Source organism: Lagopus muta, chromosome 26, assembly GCF_023343835.1.
Source record: "Lagopus muta isolate bLagMut1 chromosome 26, bLagMut1 primary, whole genome shotgun sequence".
NCBI lineage: Eukaryota > Metazoa > Chordata > Aves > Galliformes > Phasianidae > Lagopus > Lagopus muta.
Genome location: NC_064458.1, coordinates 1,405,445 through 1,423,165, shown reverse-complemented (window position 1 = coordinate 1,423,165; position 17,721 = coordinate 1,405,445). Strand labels below are relative to the sequence as shown.

Here is a 17,721-nt window from a genome sequence, read left to right as displayed (position 1 = left end):
CGCCGTTTCCCCGCCCGCCTGGCGGTACCGGGGGTGCCGGTGCCGGTACCGGTGACCTTGGCAGCCGGCGGCCCTGCGCAGCGCCGGGAGCCGGGCAGGGCCGGGCCGCGCTCCCGGTGCCGCCCCCTGCGCGGAGCCGCACCGACAGCACCGGCAGCACCGGAGCTCTCCTGCGGTCGCTCCCCCCCTCCCCCGCATCCCCCCGCCGCGGGCCGGCACCGCACGGGTGCGCGGAGCCACGGTAAGTGCGGGACATCCCGGTACCGGCACGGCGTGCGGGGCAGCTCGGTGGGGCCGGGGCTGAGGGGGGGTTCTGGCCGTTTCCCCCCCGCGCTGCGTTGCTTCCCGCGTCCCGCAGCCCAGGAGCTCCCGCCGCAGTGCCCCGCACTGCAACACTGCACCGCACCGGGACCTCCAAGGGAGGAGGGAGGGGAGGAGAGGAGGGGTTGCACGGCACTGGGGTCTGCCCCCGCCCCTCAGCTACGCACCGACCCCGAGCACTGAGCGCCGGGAGGGGTCCGGCCCAGAGGGGGGGATTTGGGGCACGGGGGGATCGCAGCCCCCGGCGGGGGGGGAGGGGGGGGGACGGGACGCAGTGCGGGGTTGCACCCAGAGAAAGGGATGTGGGTCAGCCCGGAGGGGGGGGGGTTGTGCTGCAGCCCACCCTTGCGCCATCAGTTCAGTTTCCAGATGTGCCATAAATAACTCACGAGATCCGTCCCGCAGCGCGTGCCATGAAATATTCATCCCGGCTGTAACTGAGCGGGTGAAGCGGAGTTCAGTGCTGCACAGCCCGGGGGTCCCTGCGGGGCGCTCAGCCCTCACCCCACAGCGCTGCCAGAAAGGGAGATGGGCACACTGGGACTGGGGGGGGAGGGGGTCCTGCAGGTGGGGCCTTGGCCTTTGTGGGGACGGGAGGTTGGATGCGATGCTTTCCCTGTGCTGCGGTGTTGGTGGATGCTGATGGCTCTGCTCTCCCCCCAGATGTGTCCCCAGGGGCCCTGGGCTGCGCTGCTGCTGCTGGTGGGTGTCCTTGCTTCTGACACGCCGCCCAGTGCCAGGGGAAGGAAGAAGGTGGTCCACGTCCTGGGTGAGTGCTGGGGGGTCCATGGTGGGGGTGCAGGCGCCCCTTTGTGGAGCCTTTGTGGAGCGGGGTTTAATGTTCATGGAAGCACAGCGGAGCCATCCTGTAGCTTGCAAAGCTCCTCCAAAGCAGGAACCCTCCCCAAAAGCTGCTTCTTCCCATCTCTGAGCCAAATGGCCGCTCTGCCCCACCACAGCTCCATCCCATCTGACTCTGCGATGGGGCAGCTTTGGGAACGAGGAGCCCACTGAGCTCAGTGTCCCTTGCAGAGGGGGACAGCGGGGCCGTGGTGGTGCAGACAGCCCCGGGGAAGGTGGTGACGCACCGGGGCGGCACCATCATCCTGCCCTGCCGCTACCACTACGACGTCTCGGCCCACGACCCCGACGAGATCCGCCTCAAATGGACCAAAGTGACGGAGCCGATGGCCTTCGTGGACGTCTTTGTGGCTCTGGGGAAGGCGAGGAGGGCGTTTGGCAGCTACCGCGGGCGCACGGCGCTGCAGGAGGACGGCTTTGGGGACGCCTCGCTCATCATCCGCAACGTCACCCTGCAGGACTACGGGCGCTACGAGTGCGAGGTGACCAACGAGCTGGAGGATGACACCGGCATGGTCAAGCTGGATCTCGAAGGTAGCGGCGCGGCGCTGGATCCGATGGGAATGGGGACATGCAGGGACCGTTGGTGGCTGTGTGTTCTGTGTGGGGTGACGCAGCTCCCGGTGCCACATCCTCGGGCTCAGCTTTACGGCCACTTGTTTGTCCCGGCATGCGCCGTGTTTTATTGCATCTGTTATTGGCTTTTATTGTTGCTCCAGGTTGACTCGCTGGCAGCTCGTAAAGGCCGCAGATAGATGGAGGCACGGCCTCGTAAAGCAGCAGGGGGGACCGGGGCGCGTGGCAGCATCGGTGCTGCACGTGGCTGGGAGCTGAGCTGTGGCACGGGCTGGAACAGCTGGGGATGCTGAGAAAAGGGGAAAAGCTTTGTCAGCGCACGGCCGTGCCGCGTGGTCAGTGCATGCCTGCTGCAAGGACTCAGCCCCGTGCCTGGGTGCTCCGTACGGCGTCGATGTGACCCCCGCTTTGCTATGGGGTGAAGGGCGGTTCACAGGTGATGCTCTCACACCCCAGCCCCGCTCGCTGCCCCACAGGCGTCATTTTCCCCTACCATCCTCGCCTGGGCCGCTACACCCTGAACTTCCACGAGGCGCAGCAGGCGTGCCTGCAGCAGGACGGCATCCTGGCCTCGCACGACCAGCTGCACCAGGCCTGGCTGGAGGGCATGGATTGGTGCAATGCAGGCTGGCTGCAGGACGGCTCCGTGCAGTACCCCATCTCCCACCCGCGGGAGGAGTGCGGCCGCAAGGACACCCCGGTGGGTGTGCGCAACTACGGCTACCGGCACAAGGAGAGCGAGCACTACGATGCCTTCTGCTTCACCTCCAACCTCAACGGTGAGTGGGGAAACTGAGGCACTGGAGAGAGGTTCCCCGTGGAGAGAAGGGGCCGTTCCCAGTCTTCTCCCTGTGCTGCAATGCCAAGGTCCTGCTGGATGCTGCTAATGGGACCGGCCTCAGGAAGTGGCTGCACACCCCCGTGTCGCATCACGAGGGGTTCGGGAGTGGGGACCCCCATCCAAAACCGGGGTCCATCTGTGTGCCCCTATCACCCTCTGCTCGGGGGCACTCGCTCTCAGCCCAGCTCTGTGTTCCCTGAGCAGGAGGAGGGGATGGAGGTAATTGCAGCTGCGAGTGGCCCGGGTGATGGATGAGGCCGGGGCCAGGCAAGACAGATTGGAGCCGTGAGGGCTCTGGGGCTGTGTAAATTCCTCCTGGCTGGCAGGGCAGCGTGGGGGGGGCTCTGCGGATGTTTGTTTAATGGTGGCAGGCAGGATAAATAGCAGGCAGCACCGCCAGCACCAGCGGCACCGCGCAGCCCCGTAAATCTGCCCGTGCTGAGGGGGGGTCCCCACGGCTGGCCGCTTGTCTCCTCCATCCCTTCCGATGAGGATCGGGCTGGGGAGGCCCAGATCTCCCACAGGGATGGATGTGGGGCTCACCCCTCCTGGCAGCACCACTCACTCCCATCTCCACCCAATGCCCCACTCGCTGGCGCTGCACCCCATCCCCAAACCCTTTTCTTTTCTGCACCCCCCTCTCTTCCCCAGGCAAAGTCTACTTCCTGAAGACGTTCCGCAAGCTGAGCTACGCCGAGGCGGTGCAGGCCTGCAAGAACAACGGGGCGGCCGTGGCCAAGGTGGGGCAGCTGTATGCTGCCTGGAAGATCCAACTGCTGGACCGCTGCGAGGCGGGCTGGCTGGAGGACGGCAGCATCCGTTACCCCATCGTCAACCCGCGGGCGCGCTGCGGCGGCCGGGAGCCTGGAGTGCGCAACCTGGGCTTCCCGGACAAGAAGTACAAGCTTTTTGGAGTGTACTGCTTTAAAAAGGCTGGTGATGCTCCTCCTGAGAAGAAGAAGGGTGAGGGGCATCCCAACCGTGTGTGATGCAGTGCTGGGGTTCCCCACGAGGCTCCCCCAGCCCTGCATGGCTGCGGAGCGTCCTCGGACTCCGCCGGGAGCCCCCAGGGTTGGGGCTGTGTACGTGGAACTGGAAGAGCTCAGGTGATGCCAGCGGGTGCTGTGCTGTGCCCGGGCCCAGTGATGCCTGGGGGGAAACTGAGGCACCTGGAGAGAAAGCACTGAGCTGCCTGGGCAGGAAGATCCAGCACCAACCTGGCAGAGCCCATCTGAAGTCATCGCTTAGAATTCAGCGCATTGCATGTGCAAAAAGCCTGGCCAGAGCAACGCAGGACTGAATCCCCTGCGTCCTTGTTCTCTCCAGCTCTGCGCTGGGACCAACCCCACCTCGGGGTGCTGCAGGTAACACAGCAGCAGGGGCACAGCCCCAAAATCTGGCACCAATGCAGGCGGTGCCCACTTGGGGCAGCAGCCTCTCGCCCTCGCGCTTGGCTTAGTGCAGAAGCTGCCCCGAGCTGCCTGCCCACCCTGGCCAGGGGCAGCTCTGGGTGTCATGCAGCCACAGTGCTGTGAGCTGGACTTAGGTAAAATAAAAGCTTCAGCTGCTTCGGAGAGCTGAGCCGGGCTCACATGTCTCCTTGTCCTGGTGCCTGCTGGCGAGGGCAGCAAAAGGGACCCCAGGGTGCACAGAACCACGGGACAGCACTCGCCCCACCTCCCACCCAACTGAACATCGCTCGTGGTTTCTCTCTGTACCCAAAGTCCTGGTCCAGCAGAACTGGGCGTGTTTCAGGATTTCCCCAGCAGCATCCCTACAGCATCCCTACAGCATCTCTACTGCATCCCATCCCCACTGACAGATCAGAACCAGCCCCAAGTGTGGGGAGCAGCACCACAGCAACACAGTGCCAGCTGTGACCCCTGAGCCACTGTGGGCACAGCAGGGCATGGGCTGGGGACCCCATGTCCCCCACACGGGGGGGGGGGGGCACAGCAGCTGCTTCTGTGCTGGACACAGCTGAGCACAGTGCATCCGTCACCTTCACGGCTCTTCCAGCACTGATGACAACAAATAGCTGCCAGGAGGTGACACGTGTGGCCACTGGGAACACAGCAAGGGGACTGGGGGCCACCAGAGCCCCAGGTGATGCTGTCACACGGTGATGGATGGCAGCGGGGCAGTGACACAGCCCCGGTGTGAAGGAGGGTCGTGTTGGATAACGCCAATTTAGCCATGAAAGGATGAAGATGGAGAGCAGCGGGCAGGGAGTGCATCCCACCTCCACGGGGTCCCCGCACCCTCAGTCCCCAGCCAAGCACAGGCTCGGGGCTGCTCAACTGTTAAAAAAATTTATTAAAATGTCCAGCAGTACAGAAACGCAGAGTCAGAAATGCCACGGAGGAGGGGAGGGGGTACGGGACACTGCAGTCACATCGCAAACAGCAGAGATCAGAAAGCGCCATACACACACACGCCAACTCCAATGGGAAACCGACAATGAACGGAAAAAGGGAAATCCAACCCCAAAATCCAGCCCAGAGGGTCCCACAGGGCGGGACAGGGACCCCCGTGCTGGCTGTGGGGACATTGGCAGGGCAGGAAGACAGGGGGGGGGCTGTTAAAAAACCGGAGCCCCCCACGGGGCAGCGGGGGTGATGGGTGGGGGCTGCTGCGTGTCCCCCCACAGCCTGGAGGGGAGCAGAGCCCAGGGGGCCATTGGCCGCCATGGGGCAGCCCCCCCAGGACCCAGAGGGGATTTTGGGATCCCCATGCAGGGTCAGGGGCTCGACCCCGGGGTGGGGCATGCAGGGGGGGGCTGGGGACGCACACGCAGCCGCCCCCGCTGGGTCCTATTCCCTACGGGGCCGGGCATCCTAGGAGCTAAAGCAAAGAGGGTTATAAAAGAGGGGAGGGGGGAGGCTGGAGGGGGGTCAGGGGACGTCACCACGTCCCGTCCCACGGACGGCTGTTCCTGGGGTGCCTGGGGAGCTCACGCTCGCTGCCTCCCCGGCCCTAGAAGTAGTGGCCCTCCTCCATCCAGTCCAGCCGGAGGTGCTTGCGGTGTTTTCGCCGCTCCTTGCGGGGTTTGTGGTGGTGGTGCTGGTGGTGAGGGTGGCTGTGGCGGTGCCGGTGATGCCGCCGTGCCCGGTGCGACCGCCTGGCTAATGGGGGGGGCAAAGGGCAGAGACGTTGGGGGGGGTCAGGGAGCTCCCATCCCTACGGCCCATCCCCACCGTACCCCCAGACCCCACTAACGTTTTGTGCAGAGCAGTTTGGGCCGGTCCCACTTGCCGTTGCTGTGGCACCTGATGGTGGGGACGTGGCGCTGGGTGAAGCCCTCCTCGCACTGGTAGCGCACGCTCGAGTGGATGCTGTACCTCTCCTTCTTCTTCCCCACGAGGAACGCGTTCTCCACCTCGGGGGGGGGCCCACAAAGCACTGCGGGGGACAGAGACCCATCAGTGCCCACCTGGACTCCTGGTACCAGCAGGGGACATGGAGACAAGGGGACACAGGGACAAGGGGACACAAGGGGACACAAGGGGACACAAGGGGACACAAGGGGACACCCCACACCCGCCACGGCCTTAGGATAAATCCCATCCCATCCCATTGGTGCTGCAGTGAGGCGTTCCTGAGGATTTACAGAGGTAATTAATGGCCCTATTGGGGAGAGCGCATCGTTCCGCGCGGCCGCGGGAGCGGGAGGAGCGCTCCCAGCGAACAGCTGGAGGTTAATATAACTTTCAAGATAAGGAATGAGAGCTTAATAGTTTTAATGGTGGCAAATTAAGCAAATTAAAGTGGAGAGGGAAGAATTAACTACAGGGGAAGAAAAAATAATGGAGATTAAGGGGAGCTGCTCGGGTTTTCTTTGGGAGAGGTTTCCTGAGGATGAGGAGGTGCCAGGAGGCTGCAGGATGGGGATGCAGGATAGGGAGGCTGCAACGGGGAGGCTGGGGGCCCACGGGATGCTGTAGGATAGGGGTGCTGGGATGGGGAGGAAGGGGCCATGGGATGGGGATGCTGCGGGATGAGGGATGGGGTGCTGCAGGGTGCGAGATGAGGATGCTGGGGGATGTGGGACGGGGAAGCCGGTGGCTGCAGGATGGGGTTGGCAGACGAGCAATACCTGTGCCCTTCTTGCAGATGTAGGGCAGGTTGTAGTTGCAGGGCACGTCGTTCCACTTGCCGATCTCGTGGGAAACCAACACCACGCAGTCCTCACCGCCCGCAAAGAAGTTGTCGGGTTGGTTCTCCCTCCAGTTCTCGTATTGCTGGTGGGAAAGGGGGGAGGCTGAGAGCGCTCGCGCCCCACAACCCCCACCCCACGAGGAGCCACCCCATGGGTCTCACCAGGCCGGTGTTGTCCGTCCATTGGAAATCCTGCTCCACAATCCTGTCGTTGAGCCCGATCCAGGTGTTCTCGTGCCCAAAGCCTGGCGAGAAAAGCATCAGAGGCGGCCCCAGGCACCGGCATCCACGGGGCTGGGGAGCACCCAGGGGTGCTGCTGCTCCCTTCCCCCCCCCCAGTGTGCCCATACTGTTGATGAAGCCGTGCTCCTCCTGTGAGTGGATGCTGGTGAGATGCCCGGCGCGCCGGCGGCAGTCACGCTCTGCGTCCTCCCAGGAGCGCCGCCGGGAGAAGTAGCGGTAGCAGTGGCCCTGGAACTTGTGCCAGTTGTGGTCACAGCCCTCTGTGTCTGCGGGGATGCGGGGACACCAGGGGTAGGGAGAGGGACGGGCACCACCCCAGGATGTGCGGGGGGCTCCTGGGTTCAGCTCCCCACCCCCTATGGGACAGAGCTGGGGGGTCTGGGGGCTGCTCTCCCCCATGCCACCCTCCCCACCTTTCTCACAGCGGCTGCCTCCGTAGCTGGGCAGGCAGAGGCAGACGAAGGCGTTGACCTCATCGATGCAGGTGCCGCCGTTCTGGCAGGGGCTCGACAGGCAGTCATCGATGTCTGCGGGGATGGCGAGGGGCTGCAGGCAACGCTGAGACCCCCGGCACCCCCTGCCCTCCCCATCCCCATCCCCATCATCCATCCTGGCGCGGCCGTCCGCTCACCGATCTCACAGTTCTCCCCGGTGAAGCCCGGGGCGCAGCTGCAGCCGCAGACGGAGCCGTTGGCGTGGCACGTCCCGCCGTGCAGACAGGGGTTGGTCTGGCATGGGTCAGCTGGAGCTGTGGGGTGGGAGTGCTGTCAGCGGGGCACTTCACCCAGCCCACCCCACTGACAGCCCCATGCGGCAGGATGCCCACCCAGCCCCAGCTCCTTGGTGGCACAGTGGGGACAACGCGGCCCCATGGCGGCCCCAGGGCTGTCATTACGGCAGTGCTTCCACCTCTCAGTGCCTCTAAACTTTAAATCTATTCTTTTTGCAGACACTAAAGGCTGCGTGTGCTGCACACCCTCAGCCAGGAGTCACCTCGCTCTCTATTATTATTCGCGACCACAAATATTAAATATTTAGGAGGATGCTTTTCTGGCTCACGTTCACAGCTCAGCTCACTTGGAAAAACCCATCGCAGCCAGTGAAAGTCCCCACTGAACCCCACGGTTTGGACACCTCTGCCTTAAACCCAACCCCAGCTCCCTGTGCCCCGTGCTCACCATGCTGGCTGCTGTTGCTGCTGTCTGCCCACACCAGCAGCTCCTGTTCCTCCAGCACGGGCTCCTCGCCGCTCCCACTGTCAGCATCCAGCAGCAAAGCCCCCCCTGCGCCCCCCGGTGTGGTGGGCTCAAAGAGCGGCCCTGCACTCGGGGCTTCAGGCCCATCTGGCACCCATGGGTGGGGGGTGGTGGGTGACAGCCAATGGGTGTCAGGGGATGCTGGGGGGTGGGTGGCTGTGCTGGTAGGGGATTCGTTCTTTGCCTCCTCTGAGGTGTCCTCTTCGCCAGGACTGGGGGGCTGTTGAGGATCTGGGGGGTGTGAGGGATGCTCCTCTCCTTCCAGCCCTGGCTCAGAGGGGTTTGGGTGCTGTGGGGCAGCTGTAGGGCCGTCCCCCACCCGTCCGCTGCCCTCCAATGGCCACTCGGAGCCCAACTGTGGGGTCACCTCGCTGTCTGTGGGGGAAGCTGAGGGGACATCTGGAGCCACTGGAGTGATGGCTGCTTCATCCTGCAGCCCTGTCCCCACATCCAGGTGCTCAGAGGTGGGTTCAGCCCCCATTTCGAGCGCCCCTTGGGGATCTGTGGGGCTCAGCCTGCTCTGCGGATGGGGAGAAGACACTGCAGTGGGGCTGGGGCTGCCAGGGAGCCCCATGGGTGGGTGGACAAAGGTCACCGCCTTCCTCTGCCGCTCCAGTGAGCCATCACCCAGGGCCCCACCGCTGTCACTGATGGGCTGTGCAGCTGTCCCGGGGTCCTCAGCCACCAGTGGGGCTGGGGGCAGTGGGGGCCACGGCGGGATGGGGCTGTCATCCTCCTTGGGGGCAGCGTCCCCGGAGAAGTCCTCGGTGACATCTGCAGGTGGCTGAGGAGAGTCACCGCGGGGCTGAGCCTCCCCAGTGCTGACATCCTGGTGGTGGGAAGCGTCACTGGGAGCCACAGGAGTGGATGGGGATGATGACAGGGACCTCCGTGTGGGGTCCCCAGGACCATGTGGGGCTGTAGAGGGGCTCCACTGTGGTAAATCCCTCTGGGAGGGAGGCACAGGGATGGTGGATGGTGCCAGCAGCTCTGCAAAAGATTGAGCACTGTGGGGTTCCCTGGGTGGGGTGGCAGCACCCCAATGCCACCCCCCCACCCCGGGCATCACTTACTGTGGCCAATCTCCTCCTCCACCTCGTTGGAGAGCGGGTAGAGACCTCCTCTATGGGGGCTCTCAGCACTGGGACGGGTGATGCTCCACGTTTCCACCGCGTTGGCTGCAGCCCCCTTCATCTCCAGGGCCAGGATGGGGGCCTGGGTGATTGTCCCCGCTGGGTCCCCAGCCACAGTGTGGTCATCAGCCACTGTGGGGTCCTGGGCCACCAAGGGGTCCCGGCTCTGCTGCTGCAGCTGGAAGTAGCGCCCATTCAGCCCAGCGTAGCTGCCCTGTTTTGGAGTGCTGGGGGTTTCTGCTGCCACCATGGGGACTGTCCCCAAAGCTGGTGGTGCTGAGCTGATAATCTCCTGGGCTGGACTTTGGGTCTGTGGATGCAGGGTGAAGAGGGGCTCTGTGGGGTCAGGGAATTCTTGCGCTGCCGGGCTGCTGCCAAACAGCTCCTGTGTGGAGCCCTGCGGCGCCTGGTCCACTGCATTGAGGGCTTCATCCTCGAGTGGCCACACCGATGAGGATGGAGAGGATGAAGAGGCCTTAATGCTGCCTCCAGGGATGTCACCACGCCACGCTGCTGTCACACTACTTGCCAACTGCAACTGCTCGTCCTCGGCACCACCCGGCCCTGCAGCCCCCAGCTGCCGCAGGACGCCGGCATGTGGGCTGTCCCCAGAGGTGGCCATGTCCTCACGCTCCACCAGCACGTTGTCACTGCCCAGCGGCTCCTGTTCCCTCTGCTCTACAGTAGAATCGGGAGCACCCGCTGTGTCCCCTGCAGGGATGGGGGATGAGGGTGAGCTGCTGCCCGGCACACAGCGGTGGCCCTGAGGCCGATCCTTGTTACCTTTATAGCAGTATGCATCGAATTTGGAGGTGGGTGGAGGGAAGCCGGTGCGGTTGGGGAAGCGGTAGAGAGTCCTGACGCCCGGTGCCTCACCGCCACACTTCCTGCGTGGAGCCAAGATGGGGTACCTCACGCTGCCATCCGCCAGCCAGCCTGGGTCACACTGGTCCAGGCCCTCACGCCAGGCCAAGTACAGCTGCCCCGTGGTGGCCAAGGCAGCCCCACGGCCCCGGCAGTGCCTCCGTGCCCCCGACAAGGTGAAGCGCCCTGGGGCCGTGGCATAGAACACCTTCCCTGCAAGAGAGCGCGGCGCATTGGATGGCCGTCCCCATCCCCACGGTGGCACCAAGGGATGTCCCACGCATCACCCAGTTCTGCTTGCCTTGCAGCTCCCGTGCGTAGCAGTAGACGTCGTACAGCTCACCAGGCTCCCTCTGGCCGTAGCTGCGCACCCCGGGGAGGCTGTTGCGATCCCCATAGCAGCCGGGTCGGGACAGCGTGATGGGGTACCTGCGGGACAGGCTGTGCTGGGTGCCCGGCTCTGTGCCAGCAGTGGTGAGGGGCGCCCGTGCCACGCACTTACCGCACGCTCTGGTCAGCCAGCCAGCCTGCATCGCAGTTGTCATAGCCGTCCTCAAAGGCAGCCTGCAGGTGTTGGGGGGAGGCGATGACGGCTGAGTTGTCCATGCAGGCATGGCGGGCAGCAGCGAAGGTCAGCGCATAGCGAGCGCCTGCAGGGCGGTAGTGGAAGACGACGCCTGGAAGGGAGCAGCGCTGCTCACACACAGTGCTGGCTTATGTGGGGCACACAGCTTGCAGAAGAGGGCTGTGAATCTTTCGTGTGCAAGATTTGCATGGGGAGCACAGCACAGAATCGAGAACCACCAAGGTTCGTAAAGACCTCCAAGGTCAGCCGGCCCAACCATCAATATTTCCCCACTAAACCGTGTCCCTCACTACAGCATGTAACCATGCACAGCTTGCATATGGTGCACAACTCACAGTGCACAGCTTGTAGGGTGTGCATGGCTTGCATGGGCGCACAGCTCAGGGGGAGCTGACAGCACGCACAGCTTGCAGAGGACACACAGTGCACTGCTCACATAGGGTACACAGCTTGTAGGGTGTGCATGGCTTGCATGAGGTGAGCGGCTCACAGCATGCACAGCTTGCAGAGGATGCACCCCGCAGCTCACACAGGACACACAGCTCGTCAGATATGTGCTGTTCACATGCATCCCATGCATCCCCTATAAGCCACGCGTGCTGCGTGTTGCTCGTAGGGCGTCCAAGGGGCGCACGGCTCACGGGGACAGCACAGCTCACGCAGGGTGCAGGACTCACACAGCCCCCCCAGCGGCCCTGCAGCCCCCCAGCTCACCCATCACCTCGAGGGGCAGCAGGTCCTGCTCATCGTCGATGCCGGCCACCACCTCGCAGCGGTACAGCCCCGCATCGCTGGCGCGGGCGGCACGCAGCAGCAGCGTCCCGTTGTAACGGTCACGGGCGTAGCCAGGGAGGGACACGCGGCCCTCGTAGGCTTTCACCACCTTCACCACGTTGTCCTTGGCCACCAAGATGGGGACGTCCTCCCGCTGCCCGCTGGCCGAGCGCACCTTGCTCCATTTGACACGGGGGGGATCCAGGGGCTCATTGGGGCCCAGAGAGGCGGAGGGATGCAGCAGGAAGAGGCAGGGCAGTGCCACAGGCTCCCCCAGCCCCACTCGCACCGCCTGGTGCTGCACCCGGCTGATGTGGATCACCTTCCCATCGTCCTGGGAGCCTGTGGGGAACCACAGGAGTGGGCTGCAAAATGGGGCACTGAGAGGGGCTGCTCCTTCCCTGCGCTGCCATTCAGTGGCACCAGGGGAAGCCGCCCCCAAAGTGGGAGAACGCGTGGCAGCGATTCCCAGGTTCACAGAATCGGTGAGGTTGGTAAAGGACCTCCATCCTCCTCCTGCACTAATCCTGCTCGGCCTGGCCACGCTCCCATAAATCCCATCACTCTCAGTGCCCCCTGGGGTTGTGGAGGATGCTTCCCACAATGCTGAGCCAGTTGGGGATGGTCACTAATCCCGGTGCTGCCCTCCACTGCCTCCCCACCCCACAAAACTTCACCCCAAGCCCATTCCTGCCTCGGGGGTACAGGAAGGTCACAAAACCCAACGGCAGCGGAATGCTGCTGTGTCCCTGCCATGTGGGATGGGGACATGGGTGGCCTGCTGCTGGGGGGAAGGTGGGGATGCAAAGCAGACCCAGAGATGCACAAAGCCAGCCATGGGGGTTGGCTCAGAGGGGGGTGCCAAGCAACGGGATTAAGGGTTTAAGGGATCCCAGTGCGGGGGGAGCACGGCCACCCGGGGGGGCTTTTCTCTCACTAATCCCCTGCCGACCCTTCTTCATCCCACTGCGGGGCTGAGGCACCGTGCAGCCCCAACCCCCACCGAGCTGCTGCTCCTCCCTGTAAGTATCCCTTATTGCTGGTGGTTCCCTGCTCCCTGCTGCTGCTGCTGCTAATTGTTGCGGGCTCATCATCTCCAGCCACTGAGTGCTGGCGACTCCAGACGACTTCCTGCTCCTCTCCCAGCCCTGCTCCTCCTCACCCTGCAGCCAAGGGGGGGGACAGCACCCATCCCCGCGTTCCACTTACCCAGCACAGCGATGGGGAGCAGGGTGAGCCCAAGCAGGAGCCAGCAGCCGGCATCCCCCATCACATGGACCATCCTTAACCTGCAACGAGAGCAGGGTCGGCTGCTCGCTGCCTCTTGGCTCCGTGCTCCACGAATCACCGTGGGGACGCAGTGACATCGTCCCCCCAGGAGCCACAGGAGCAGCGCTGGCTCTGCTCAGCAGCGGCACACGAGCACCGTGAGTCCGGTTTTGCTCCCAGTGCCACACATGGTGACATCCCCACACCTCCACCACAGGGATGTGGGTTCACTCGGGGGTCCCACGCCCCCCCCCAGCACCAGGTGCAGCCCTCGCTCTGCTCCAGCATTAACATGCAGCGGGTGCCTCTGGCTGCTGGAGCCGGGCTGGAGCACAAAGCTCCCATCCATCTGTTTTACCGCAGCACCGATTAGTGCTTTCTAAATCATCTGCTCTCATGCCTGGGAGGGATGCTGGCTCTCCAGCTCTGTCACCGAGCACTGGCACAGCCCTGTTCCCTGCCCAGAATGGGAAGCTCCCGCTTTGGGGGATGTGGATGGAACCCCCCGATCCTCCCAAGCTGCAGCTTTGGCTCAGCACCCAGCTTCCCTGTGCCCTGATGTTCCATTTTCCAACTCCTGATTTCTCACTCCGTCCCCTCTGCTTTTACGGGACGAAAATAGAAAGAAAGAGCCGAACGATGAGAAGAAAAGGAGACCCCCTGTGTTCAGTGCTAGAAGATGGCCTTTCTGAGGGGTACAGAACTGGGTTTTATTTCATCTCTTCTACAGAAGAAACCGTCTGCAACCTTATGGCTGCCCCTTCCCTTTTGCACAGCTCCGTGGTTCTTCCTGCTTCCAAGAACTGCTGCTAATAAAAGCGAAGGGGTGACCTGACCCACAGTGCAGCTCCACGCTGAGCCCCAGCCCGAGCTCAGCCTGGGGGAGATGAGGGAGCAGCAGGGAACAGCCGCCCCACACAGCGCCCCAGAGCCTGGCTGGGCACAGTGGCTGCTGCTGGCTGGGATGCTGTAGAAGTGAAGGCAACCAGGGGCTGCTAAGCTCTGCTGTTTGGGATGGAGATTCCATCCTTGATGCCCAGATAGAAATCAGCACTCAACTTTTCCCCGTTTCCCTGCTCCAGAAAAAGATGGTAACCAAGTGCCTTGGCACGGCATGGCGTGGCCAGGCTGGGGAGTTCCAGCTCCTCCCCACTGAAATGCTGATGTTGCTATTCTAAGGCATCAGGAGCTCCCTCAGCACAAACCCTTGGTCCAGGGATGTGGGGAGGGGTGGCTCCAGGACCTCCAGGTGGGGATGGAGTGGTGGGTGCAAGATCCAGATGCTGCTGCAGGATGGGTGCACCCAGGACACGCAGCAGTCACACACAACCCGAGACTTCACATCACTCACAATCTCTTTTTGGTTCTTTTGGTCTTTTTGCCCTCATTTTCCCTTTCTGCATCCCTCAGCACCCATCCCCTGCAGTTTCCAGGCCACACCAGGCAGCAGGGCAGACCCAGAGGTGAAGGAACGCAGTGGGACCCCGAGGATCCTCATCCACGTGCCCACATACAAACACTTCCTTAAGCTCTCTGCTGTTTACCCAGTGCTGCTGCTCTGCAGACGGACGCTCGCTGAGCAAACGCGGCCCGCACCGCTGGGTAAACATTCAATATTTTATTTAAATGTTAAACATAGAAGTTGCTCTTTGGATGTGCAACTGCCTGCCGTGGCCGGATGGATGGACGGACGGACAGCAGTGCCACGGCCGCCCCTGGGCTGGCAGCAGGACCCCGTGCATGGAGAGGATATGGGGCTGCATGACAGTCACCTTCCCTGGCATCAGCATTTCTGCAGGTTTTGCTTTCACAGCAGGAACAGCGCAGTGCTGGGAGGGGACATCAGCACCCACTGCTTCCTCAGGGAACTCAGGCCGTGAACCAGGGGGGTCCTGGTGTCCCCCAGCCTGGGAACAAGGCGCACAGCCCCAACCTGCTGCTGTGACCCGCATCTGAGCGCACGGGGACCGCATCCCTGGTGGCACTGGGACTGCTGCAGGCAGGAGGACAAAAGGAGGACCCTGCCCAAAAGGAGGACCCTGCCCAAAAGGAGGACCCTGCCACGTCCCCAGAGCCCATGCTGAGCCCACGCCAACCTCAAAACTTGATCCCGACATCAGGGAAGCAGCGCTGCAGCCCCATCCCTACCAGAGCTGAAACCACACACAGCCACCAGCACACACCATCGGGACAAAGCAGAGCCCAGCACAGCCCCCTCCCCCCCCCCGATGATTCTCCTTATCACAGCATCCCCAGCTCAGTGCCCCGTTAATTACAGAACCATCTTCCTCTCACCTCCTGGACCCACCACCCCATAACCCAGCCCTGGTGACCCCATCCCGGGTTCAGCCTGGTGTCACCATGCTGTCCTCGGCGGTGGCACCGACGCACAGATGTTGGCACCCAGAGCCGGCGCCAGCCGTGCCACCGCATCCCGAGCGCTGCGGGTGGGTGGGTGATGCCGCGGGTTGGTGGCACGGCGACACTGGCGGTGCCACGTGGCCGGGCCGCGCTGGGGACAATAGCAGCGTCCCCAAACCCCGAACCTGAACGGCCCCTGCTGCAAACCGGGCAAAAGCAGACGAGAGAAATCTAAAATAACGCCGGTGCAAAGCCGCTCCCCCCGCAGCCCTCCTCCCCGGCCCAGGCGAACATTGTCACATCTGTCACTAGCTGTCACCTCATGAATAATTCATCTGACTCATGAATATGCAAAGCAGGGGCTGGTGATTAGCTCCAGCTGAAACCTAGCTGAATTCCTCCCTGGCGATTGGGTGTCGGGATGACCCTGCGACTTTTGGGGCATTTTGTGGTCCCGAGCCGCACCGAGCCGTGCGGGGGGGAGGGGGGCAGGGGGAGGATTGCGGGGTGAGCGGAGAGGACACTGGGGACAGCCGGGGGGACACGGGCTGGGGATGGGCGGGGGGGAAGGGGACACCATCACCCCCGTGCGGCCGCAGGAGGACGGGGTGCCCCCACCCTCGGCTTCGCCCCGCAGGCAGGGATGCCCCATTCCCCCCAAGGCAGACGCTGGCACCGTGACCTCCGCTGTCCCCGCGGCTCGCTCCGGTCCCCAACTCCACCGGGGGCACCGCGCAGCGCTTCAACACCACGCCATGTCCCCGCAGCGCAGTGCCCCCCCGGCACCCCGCATCCCTTCGGCGGGTATTGGGAACCCACGCGGACCCCCCTGCGCTGCGCGGCCGCGGAAGGACCCGGCGGCTCCGCGTCCCCTCCTCTCTGCCCACAACAAAGGAATTCTGCACTCCGCGCTGCCGTCACAGCAACGTGACGCTCCGCTCCCCCCCCATCCTGCGAGCATAAATTAACACCTCGGAAAACTGTGATCGTGTCCAATATGGGCCCTTTGCTGGGTGCGATTTTTATTAGGCAGACAAGTCTGCAGCCTTTATTTTAGAATTTGCTCTTATTTTTATTTGCTGTTTTTTTTTTTCTTTTTTTTTTTTTTTTCTTCTCCTTTTCTGCCTCGATTTCTGCCTCTCCCTGGGAGGCTGAGCCCCAAACCCCACACAGCATCACTGCAAGCTCCACCAGCAGCACCAGTGTCCACCCCAAATGCAGAGGTTGGTGGGTGCAGGATGTGTGCAGTGGGGGTGGCATGGGGGCGGGCCTCAGCACCTCCATGCCCACAGCACATGGGGTGTGCTGGAACCTTGGGGACTCCTCTGAGCATCCTAAACCCTCACGGTACCCAAACCTGCACCTGCATCGCTGCAGCCCAGCCTTGCCACGCGGCTGTCCCCATGCTGGGGGAGCTGGGACTCATCCTGCCCGTGCTGCTGAGCCCCTGCTGGGACCCAGCCCTACCTGGGAGCTTGGGGGGGCACTGGAAGCACCGTGTCTGGGCTGTGAAACTTTCTGGCTCCTTCCCTGTTGGGGCAACGCCGGTGGCACCAATACAGAGCAGGCGGTGCGTGCAGGGGAGGGGGCTGTGAATCCTGGGGAGGGGGTCGCAGAACCCCATAGCGGGGGACACCCATCTGCCAGCACCTGCCACCCTCCCCATTGTCCCTGCTCTTCTCTCCCTGCCACCATCCTCCAGCCCGGCCTGTCCTACCGGCCTCAGTGCTGGCATCCCACAGCCCGGGTGTCCCCAGCCTGAAAGCACCGTTAAACCCGTCCTGCTGTCCCCAGCGTCCCTCCGTCCTGCTGTCCCCACGGTCCCACCCCACTGTCACCCAAGCCCCACTCCCGATCCCCTCAGCCGGTGTCCCTTCCAGCCTCCCCATCCCGCACCCCGCAGCTCCAACAGCCCCCTCGGTATCCCCAACCCTCATTCATAACGCAGCCCTCCTCCCAGCCCCCCTCACCCCATCGCACCCCGGTGTCCCCCAGCCCCAATCCTTCCCTCCGCAGCCCCGGTGCCCGCATCCCCCCGCCGTGACAGCCGCGTTGTTCCCGGCCCCGATCCGTCCCGCTCGTGTCACAGCGGTGCCACCGCCCCCATCCCCGGCCCCGCCGACACCGGGCACCGCAGCGGGAGCGCGGCGCGGGCGGAGCCGGTACCGGTTCCCGGTGCCGCACGTACCTGGGGCCGTACTCACGGCGCGCAGAGGGTCATCGCCGCCGGTGGAGCCGCGCACCGAGCGCCCCGCCGGCACCGGGGGCTTAAAAGCGGGGAACGGATAGGGGGCTGCGGGGCCGGGTCCCCCGGAGGGGGCCGAGCCGGGCCGGGCCGGGCCAATCGCGGCTGGCGGCAGGCGCGGCCCCCCCCGCCGGTGCCGCCCGCCCGCACCTGCCCGCAGCGCCGGCGAACCCGCGCCCGCTCCGCGCCCGCCGCGCTGCCCGGTGCAGGGCGAGGGGCGGCCGCGCATGCGT

General features: G+C 63.9%; 2 protein-coding genes across 4 annotated transcripts; one reads left to right on the top strand and one right to left on the bottom strand.

The window, feature by feature from the left end:
* The first annotated feature begins 136 nt into the window (after positions 1-136).
* On the top strand, positions 137-4,156 carry HAPLN4 (hyaluronan and proteoglycan link protein 4). Of its 2 annotated transcripts, XM_048927592.1 has the most exons (5): positions 137-241; positions 985-1,090; positions 1,354-1,716; positions 2,235-2,537; positions 3,251-4,156. In XM_048927592.1, the coding sequence occupies exons 2-5, from the start codon at positions 985-987 to the stop codon at positions 3,586-3,588; spliced, it is 1,110 nt and encodes a 369-aa protein (XP_048783549.1). In that variant the 5' UTR covers positions 137-241; the 3' UTR covers positions 3,589-4,156. The 2 variants fall into 2 exon arrangements, with proteins under 2 accessions (XP_048783549.1, XP_048783548.1); XM_048927591.1 differs by lacking the exon at positions 137-241 and having other exon boundaries at positions 959-1,090.
* A 754-nt stretch (positions 4,157-4,910) lies between these two features.
* Positions 4,911-17,598, bottom strand: NCAN (neurocan). Of its 2 annotated transcripts, none has more exons than XM_048927888.1 (15): positions 17,432-17,598; positions 12,823-12,902; positions 11,554-11,955; positions 10,756-10,930; positions 10,555-10,682; positions 10,173-10,466; positions 9,330-10,100; positions 8,179-9,246; positions 7,632-7,748; positions 7,414-7,527; positions 7,108-7,266; positions 6,920-7,002; positions 6,696-6,840; positions 5,819-6,001; positions 4,911-5,720 (listed from the first exon to the last, which is right to left on the bottom strand). In XM_048927888.1, the coding sequence occupies exons 2-15, from the start codon at positions 12,893-12,895 to the stop codon at positions 5,494-5,496; spliced, it is 3,939 nt and encodes a 1,312-aa protein (XP_048783845.1). In that variant the 5' UTR covers positions 12,896-12,902; positions 17,432-17,598; the 3' UTR covers positions 4,911-5,493. The 2 variants fall into 2 exon arrangements, with proteins under 2 accessions (XP_048783845.1, XP_048783846.1); XM_048927889.1 differs by having other exon boundaries at positions 4,911-5,724; positions 17,432-17,597.
* Positions 17,599-17,721: the final 123 nt, after the last annotated feature.

Bases quoted from the DNA above. Each gene is read 5' to 3' on its own strand.
- HAPLN4 (XM_048927591.1), top strand. From the start codon at position 964: ATGGCTCTGCTCTCCCCCCAGATGTGTCCCCAGGGGCCCTGGGCTGCG. The intron at 1,091-1,353 runs GTGAGTGCTGGG...TGTCCCTTGCAG, and splicing joins GAAGGTGGTCCACGTCCTGG to AGGGGGACAGCGGGGCCGTG. The intron at 1,717-2,234 runs GTAGCGGCGCGG...GCTGCCCCACAG, and splicing joins GGTCAAGCTGGATCTCGAAG to GCGTCATTTTCCCCTACCAT.
- NCAN (XM_048927888.1), bottom strand. From the start codon at position 12,895: ATGGTCCATGTGATGGGGGATGCCGGCTGCTGGCTCCTGCTTGGGCTC. The intron at 11,956-12,822 runs GTAAGTGGAACG...GGTTCCCCACAG, and splicing joins GCTCCCCATCGCTGTGCTGG to GCTCCCAGGACGATGGGAAG. The intron at 10,467-10,554 runs GCAAGCAGAACT...GCTCTCTTGCAG, and splicing joins CTACGCACGGGAGCTGCAAG to GGAAGGTGTTCTATGCCACG.